The sequence below is a fragment of the Orycteropus afer genome, unplaced genomic scaffold (genome assembly GCF_000298275.1).
Source record: "Orycteropus afer afer isolate SDZICR_OR568_19922 unplaced genomic scaffold, OryAfe1.0 scaffold00410, whole genome shotgun sequence".
Lineage (NCBI taxonomy): Eukaryota > Metazoa > Chordata > Mammalia > Tubulidentata > Orycteropodidae > Orycteropus > Orycteropus afer.
Genome location: NW_006921997.1, coordinates 2167950 through 2176691, shown reverse-complemented (window position 1 = coordinate 2176691; position 8742 = coordinate 2167950). Strand labels below are relative to the sequence as shown.

At 39.9% G+C, this 8742-nt stretch overlaps 1 protein-coding gene across 1 annotated transcript in view; it reads right to left on the bottom strand.

Moving 5' to 3' along the window:
- Positions 1-8742, bottom strand: part of FKTN (fukutin) — a 56987-nt gene that overhangs the window by 13400 nt on the left and 34845 nt on the right. The window contains exons 4-6 of the mRNA XM_007953762.1: positions 6152-6185; positions 5754-5887; positions 4151-4278 (exon numbers count right to left, since the gene is read on the bottom strand). Coding sequence (XP_007951953.1) covers positions 4151-4278; positions 5754-5887; positions 6152-6185 — 296 coding nt within the window. The remainder of the gene's footprint in view (positions 1-4150; positions 4279-5753; positions 5888-6151; positions 6186-8742) is intronic.

Genomic DNA, 8742 nt, shown 5'->3' with positions numbered 1-8742 from the left:
TGCTACACGTTGTCTAATGTCCTGACTGCTGCTTCCATTGGCATCGACTGTAGAACCAAGCAACGTGAATTCTTTGACAACCTCAATCTTCTCTCCGTTTATTGTGATGCTGCTCATTGGTCCAGTTGTGAGGATTTGTGTTTTCTTTATATTGAGATGTAACCCATACTGCAGACTTATCCTTCAACCTTCATCAGTAAGTGCCTCAAGTCATCCTCACTTTCAGCAAAGTTGTATTGTCTCCGTATCTCAAGTTGCTAATGTTTCTTCCTCCAATCCTGATGCCACGTTTTTCTTCATATAGTCCAGCTTCTCTGATTATTTGCTCAGCATATAGATTGAACAGTCCATATATACTACTACTACTACTATACTATACTATATATATTAATACTACTACTAGTTAAAAAAAATAATAGCAGTTAATAATTACTGAACACTCAAGGCATACTAGACATTGTTCAAAGCCCTTCTGTGTATTAACTCATTAAATCAATGAAGCAAACCTATGTGGCCATTTCTATTATCCCCATTTTACAGAGAGGACTTAGCCACAGACCAACTAAGTAAACTGCCCATATTCACCTGATAGGATGTGGAGCTGGGACAAGCCATTTGGCTCCATGCCTCAATTTCCATGCTACACTAGCTTAGCATTAAAAAAAGTGCCTCTTAATTATGCATTAAATTTGGTATCTTAACAACATTTAAAAAAAAAAAAAAACTGTATGTGAATGTCTACCACTAATTAGAGGGTAGAAACATATTAACTTGGGTGTTCTGGTTACCTATGCCACTCTGACAGGAATATACCACAAATGGGATGGCCTGAACAAACAAGAGTTTATTCTCTTACAGTTCCGGAGGCTAGAAGTCCGAGTTCAAAGTGCCAGGCTCTAGGGGCTGTGTGAAAGCCCCTCAACCTTGGGCTTCAGCTCTGCCTCTTGCTCCCAGCCCTCTGAAGGTAGGGGCATCTCTTCACTCAGGCTGCTAAGGCTAACAAGCCCAAGGTCAACAAATAAAATGGCACAGTCCCGATGTTACCAAACCACGTGACAGGCCATTAATTCAAGTCCACTGTAAGTCCTCAGGTCGGCAGAGCATGGCAGGCTGCCGAATAACAACATGGCTACATGCAGGGTCCAAGCATGCCATAAGCTAGAGACCAGTCCCAAAGCTGTTTCTTATTTACGGGAAGCAGACCACATACCCAAAGGCAGCTACTCAGCTGCTCACAGTAGATGCCACCATGGAGTTACCAGTCTCATCATGGAAAATACTACATCCAGCTGCCTAGCCACTCAACCAGGCCCAGCCAAGTTGACACACAAACTTAATCACCACATCTGGGTGAAGAGGAAGGCAATATACAATAAATTATATATATATATATAAACTCACTACCATCCAGTCGCTTCCAACTCAGAGACCCTCATTGGGTTTCCACAGCTGTAAATCTTTATGGAAATAGACTGCTTCATCTTTCTACCATGGAGTGGCTGGTAGGTTCAAACCACTGACTTTGTGGTTAACAGCCAAATGCCTTAACCACTGTACCACCACAGCTCCTTAACACATAGCAAGGAGGAGGTAACAAAACAAAACAAACAACAAAAAAACTATAAAAACTACAGGTGAGTGTCAAAACCACTCATTTCTTCATTCACTTAAGTGTTGCGCAAATGTGAAATTATATTCAATGAACACTGATTTCTAGGAGTGTCATTATCAGAACTTAGCATGAGGGCATTTGTTGTCACAATGCAAAATACTTTCTTATAATAAATAAAAGTTTCAAGAATATGCTGTGGGATCAGTGTGAATTTGGGGATAGTTTACGACTTTAAGAAAAAGATGTGGATTACTCTCAAACTTCCAGAACAAGCTGAATGAACCTCACAAGAAGAGACTCTGTCTTCTAATAAAGATTCAGAGATCCTAGCAAGGTTGTTTCAATGTTCCAAGGAACCCAGTCTGAGTTTACTATTCCTCCTGTGTTTACAGACTACAGTACTGCCCCCCCCCCCCACTGTGTTCAGTGGCTCAAGTGACCCACATCTGAGCAAATTGCTGAGGTGAAATTATGACACCGGTCACGTGAGTATAATAATGGCAGTGATAGTAATCATAACATTAATAATACTAATGACACAATAATAATAATCACCACCATTTATGGAGAAATTACTAAGTGCTGAGCGCTATGCTAAGTGTCTCATATACTGTCAGGTATTTAGGGAAGCAGTGTGAAACCATGATTAAAGGCATGAATTCTAGGGACCGAATGCTGTCAGTCTGATGCCACTTCTCTGCTGTGTGATCTTGAACAAATTACTGAAGTTCTCAGTGCTTCACAGAGCATCTACCGCATAAAGTTGTGAAGATTAAATGCAGTTATGGAAAAGACTTAGAATAGTGTCATATACGTGGAAAGAGCCTGAAAAAAGGCCTGTGTGTACACATAGATAGACACACACACACACACACACTCTCTCTCTCTCTCTCTCTAATCAGTTCAACACCTTTATGAGACTGTACTACTACGAAAACTTTATAGATGAGAATAATGTTCAGAAAAGCTAGAGGCCACAAACTAGCTCCGGGTGGAACTGAAGTCTCCGAGGTCCACTTGGCTCCAAAGCCCATCCGCCTCATGTTCCTGTCCTCTCTGGATGTTCCCTCTTTCCCTCCCTCCCTCTCTTGTACCTCCCACTTTTGTTGAACTAAGGACTGACTGACCGTATAATACAGGAGAGCATAATTATTCTAACATAATTTTGTTGTTTTTTTCCCTAAGAGTTTGACTATATTGTACTAAAAATAAATAAATAAATAAACAGTAAATATTAAAATATCAACTTAACATTCTGTAAGATGCTCTGGTGGTACAGTGGTTCAGGCATTTGGCTGCTAACCAAAAGGTCAGTGGTTTGAACCACCAGCTACTCCACAGAAGAAAAATGAGGCAGTCTGCTTAAGTAAAGATTTACAGCCTTGGAAATCTGATGGGGTCATTACGAGTCAGAATTGATTCAATGGCAGTGAGTCTGGTTTTGGTGACATACTGTAGATCAGTTCTCAGGCACTTTTATTTTCGATCTGTGAATCAAGTGTCTTAGGATTGATTAGGATTGATTATAACTGGCAGTGTTTTTCTTTTCTTCAACCAAAAATGCAACCATTGCTGTGGAGTCGTATCCGACTCATAGTGACCCCTCCTTGGGTTTCCGAAGTGGTATCACTATGGAAGTAGACTGCCCTACCTTCCTTCTGGCACAAGTAAATCAGTATCATCTTACATTTGACAAAACTTGACTGCTATTAAACCACTGAGTGTCATCTGAGGATCAGCCCTCAGTGTACATTAAAGAAACATTCTAGAGTTTGTCCAGAATTCATGGGGTTAGCCTAGTTTAATCCCAGTTTCCCCATTTAAGCTTCATTTCACTTTGTCTATCTCTCTACCAGGAGTTCTGGTGGTGTAGTGCCTAAGGCATTTGACTGCTAACCAGAAGGCTAGTGATTCAAACCCACCAGCCACTCCTCAGAAGGAAGACTGGGCAATCTATTTCCATAGTGATACCACCTAGAAAACCCAAGGAGAGTCGCTATGAGTTGGATCCGACTTGATGGCAAAACAACAACAACAATCATGAACAAACCCAAGATACTCTATTCTCACAGGTAGTTCTCACTTTGTAGGCATTGCTGGACTGTACAGATAAGCTGAGGAAGTACCAGCCCAAAGGAGAATGTTAATAGAGCCTTTTCTTTTTTCTCTTTCAGTTACAGGCATACCTCAGAAATATTGAGGGTGCAAAGCAAATACCACAATAAAGGGAGTTACATTAATTTTTTGGTTTCCCAGTATACATACAAGTTATGTTTATACTATGCTGTAGTTTATTAAATGTGTAATAGCACTATGAAAATGTCTGAAATATTACAAGATTTAGCAAAATGTAACACAGGCACAAAGTAAAATTCTTGGAAAATGGTGCCAAGAGCTGCTTGACACAAGGTTGCTACAAATCTTCAATTTATAAAAAAAATGCAACCACTGCGAAGTGCAATAAAATGAGGTATGCCTGTTTCCTATTTCCATCATCTGAAGCACAGCCCCTTTTATAAGTACTTATCTGATTCATACTTAAATTTTTTTCCTGTTTTGGCCTGAGTGCCTCCATTCCACATATGGTCAGTCTCTTCATAGAAGAAAAAAATGTCAAGTTTGATATCATCTTTTCCCTGGAAAGATAGTTCCAAGCTGTCTTCTACCTAAGAGGAAGATGAAAACTGTCACAGACTGAAACAAAGGAAACATTTTTTAAAAAGTAAAGAAAAAAGATGGTTATGTTTTACATTTCAGAGCACTGATTCTAAGATGCAATTCTTTCCAAGTTGGAAATCTCTGAAACAGGGATGCACCTTATACTTAGCAGTACACCATCACTTAATTTCTCTCTTAAGTACATGTTAAATGATATCCCTTCTTACAAGTGACACCAACTGAGAAGTAATGACTTATGGTAGTTAAATTACGACTCTGCAAAGGAAGTAAAAACATCCTGCATTGATGTCCCTTTCTCAAGAGAGACAAGAAACCCCAAAAAACTACTCCCTTTATTAACCAAACAAGTTTATTACCAGGAATGAAGTCTCTCAACTCCATCAGTAAATAATGTACTTAGATAAATATGGCGTTATCTAACCCACATACATTCCATAGATGATTAAGTTATATAATATGGAGAAAAGAAGAATTAAGATACAGAACAAAAGAATTCTGAGAGCATTTCCATAAAGAAACTGATCGTACCACTAATGATGTTCCCACTGACGCATCTGTTACAACCCTAATCACACAGTAACTGTTTCTCCCACTGACGCACCTGTCACAACCCTAATCACACAGTAACTCTGTGTTTCTCCCAATTAGACAGTGAGCTCCTCAAGGAGCTCTAACTTACGCACCTCTGTGTCCCAAGAGTAGACTCAGTGCCTGACACAGTCAGTGCCCAGCAAAGGCTGACTGATAGATGTTTTACTCCTCTGACCTCAGAAAAAGATTATTAATTTTTTTAATAAACTAGAATGAATCCTTATGACAGGGGAAATAGTTTTCCAGTGACTAAATATACTTCTACTTGCTTTCTAGAATATCATCCTGGGAAGGAGCAAATTCAGAGTAAGATGACCAAAGGGATCCAATCATCTAGAAGGATACTTCAACCCAGCCATGATGACCTAGCCTTGCTTGAGCTCTGAGAAAACTTCTGACCTACAACAGTCTTCCTGGGACAATATGAGATAAACAAGAAATTAAGAATTTGTTTGAAATAATTCTGTATTTTGACCCCTTAACAGTCAGTGGAGTATTTCACATCAAATGATACCCATGCCTAAATGAACATAAAAATAAACGACTCATGAGAAACAAAGGAACTTTAGGCACAAGACTAGATTCTTACTTATTCTATTAATTTCATATTATATAGTATGTAGATTACATATCATTACCTAACGCAATCGTAATGAATTCACCTACAAGAATCTAAGATTCTTCTCTTCTTTTCAATACAAAGCCTCATCTTCTAGCTTTTCCCTAAACAGGGCAGGAAGCAAGCTTCTTTATCAATACTGTGTGATAAAGCGATGCATGCAAAGTTCTTAACCATCTCTGAGTAGCTTGACATAAACTCTACTGTGGAGACATGCTACCCAGGAAGCTAAGGTGGAGGTTTATTACTGACCTTCCCAAACCTGTGTTTGAGTGGCAGTCCTGCATCCTGGAATGCTGGAACAATATCCGATCTGTAGTCCTGTATAAAAATCCCCAGGTCGACATCTTTGCTGTAGGGAATGATGCTGCACTGCCGATACCATCCTGAAAAGAGAAGGAAAAGATAAAAGCAGATTTTAAAATACCTTACGTTTATGCAAAGTTAGTTATTATAATGGATAATATATATTTTAACACAGATTTTAGTTCATATGATTAGACTTAGGGTATATTACAAAAATAATTTTTTAAAAAATTAAATCCCAAGTTGAAAGACTATCTGTGTTTATACGAGCCAACTGTTGGAGAACACATTATTTATTTGTTATTATTATTATTATTATTTTTTTTACTGGTCTAAATACTCACCTTCCTCAAAAACTGTGATGATGTACTTTAATTTCTGAGTAACACACCAGCCTTAATAATGTTAACTAGGCTATCTGTTTTGGCTTAATCAAGTCCCTTTCCTGAGCAGTAAGTTTTAGAATTTAACAGCTCTGAACAGTTCATGTCTGCTGGGTCATAGGAAATAAAAAAGCAAGAGCATCCTCAATCTTTCAGATATACACACACTCTCAGAAGACATTTCTAGGTGCTGACTTCTCAGGTAGGTGAGAGAGCACTACTCTACAAAAATCAAATCCACACAATAATGCTACCAAAGGCTCCTGGGTTTCTAGTATCCCTCTAATTCTTCCATCCAAATATTTTAAAAAGGAAATAAATGGAGAGGGAAGGCAGGAATAGGTGAAGCAGAGGGCATACTTTAGGAGAGTGAAACCATTCTGTATAATATTTCAATGGTGGACATATGACATCATGCATTTGTCAAAACCCACAGGTCTGTACAACATAGAGCGAATCCTAATGTAAGCCATAGACTTAATTAATAGTAACGTAGCAATACTAGTTCATCAAATGTAACAAAGTCTCACACACAAACAAACAAAAAAATCAACTGTATAGGAGAAAAAAGGAATCTATGAGAACTCTGTACTTACTGCACAATTTTTCTAGAAATGTAAATGTGGTTGCAGTGTAGTAAATTACTTAGTATGGCTTTTCTACCCATAGTTGTTGTTGTTGTTATGTTACGTCGAGTTGGCCCCGACTCATAGCGACCCCACCTTGGGTTTCTGAGGCAGTATCACTATGGAGGTAGATTGCTCCATCTTCCTTCTGAGGAGTGGCTGGTGGGTTTGAACCGCCAGCCGTCTGGTTAGCAGGCAAGTGTCTTAGCCACTATGCTACCAGAGCTCCCTTTCTACCCATAAGTCACTGTAAACTCAATGGTGGAATGAGCAACTGAGGAGCTCCTGATTGTAAATGTTATCTACCTGGGCTTTTCTGTTGGGCGTGGCACAATGCAATGCTATGGGAGGCTCACTCTCAGGTACTTAGAATTCTGCTGTTATGATTGGTTGGTGTGGCCACTCTGCCAAACTCAAAAGGAAGCCTCCTAGAGGCAGAACTCTCTCTGACTGCTGCTTGAGGAAGATGTGCTGCTGAAAGAGACCCACGCTCCTGAAAGAGACACGCGTTGCTGAGTAAGACACCGAGGGACATGCACTGCTGGGGGAGAGACTGTGAGAGACTTGGCTGAGAGATGGTGGGCTGGGAGAGAGACTGAGTGTTTTTCCTGAACTTGAATTGTAGCCTGGTGCTTCCCTAATAAACTCCATAATCTGTGAGTTCTGTGGGGCCATTGCAGCGAATTATCGAGCCCAGGAGAGAGGTGGTGGGTGCTCTGGCAGGAACGGTTGGAGAAAGGGCTGGAGGGAGGCAGCGTGTCTGGCCTGGCAGAAATAGGCCCTGCACTATTGATGGTGATTCTGCCTTCCTCTTGTGGGTTTAGAGGAGGTCAGAACATGTGGCCTCCTTGCCCTTTTTGCAGTGGTCTACAAAATAAAAGTCTATTAAAAAAGTAAACTAAACAAATGTGACCAGCTAGCTTTATAGGCATTGCTACAGAGCAAGACTGCTTGGAATTCTAACCCTTTATTTCATTTTAAAATAGTAATAGATCTTAAAGAGGCCTAAGATGGGATCCCACCTCTAGTCTGAGAAAAGCCTACAGATAAGCAGTTCTTGATTTTGTTAAAGCAATCTGGATCTATCAAGGAATCATGAACTATTAAAAATGGAAAGAGCGGTCAATACCATCTACCACAAAGGCAACCCCCCTTATTTCACAAATGACCTGTAAATCAAGAAAACCATGGAGAGAACTCAGAACAAATCATGACAAATGATTAAGAAACATAGTTGATGACACATTCTACAAAACGATCTGTTCCTAAAGGTGAAACTTTACAGCACACGTCTAATAAATGTGTAAGAAGTCCTCTCCTGTGGCTTACTCTAGCTGTAGGCTCCCTGACAGGCAGAAGCACGTGAATTCCTGATGCCTGATTTGCGATTCCAAATGCCTGAAAGATAGGATGGACACATCCTAGCTTACATGTGCTGTGCTGACATAATTGTTAACGGCACTCCCTTTCCTCTCGATTGTCCTCAGTTAGACAACATATGGCCACCCTACAAAAGCAGGAGCTGGATTAACTTCATACAAATACAGTTACAATCAAGAGAGGATAAATATAGTTATAACCAGGAAAGAATAAACACAGAACAAAATTTAAGATTATGAGTAATTCTAAATTTCAAAAGAAGCTGGATTTAATAGTACACTGAATGGGGACCCAGAAATCTCAAATTTCCCTTCAACAGCAACGTGTCTAAGGCCTCTACAAACGACTCTACTTCCCATCTCAGAATCCACAGATGGTGGTAAGGCAGCTGATCTGCGACACTATCAGGTTTGTAGAAGACCTCATGAGACTCCCTTCAACCTCGTTCTCCTTAGACACTTTCAGTGCCGTGCAAGCCATTCGAGTGCAGGGTCAGTAAAGAAACCAAGTCGTTGCTGTTTCACAGAGGCAGTGATCTCTGGAAGA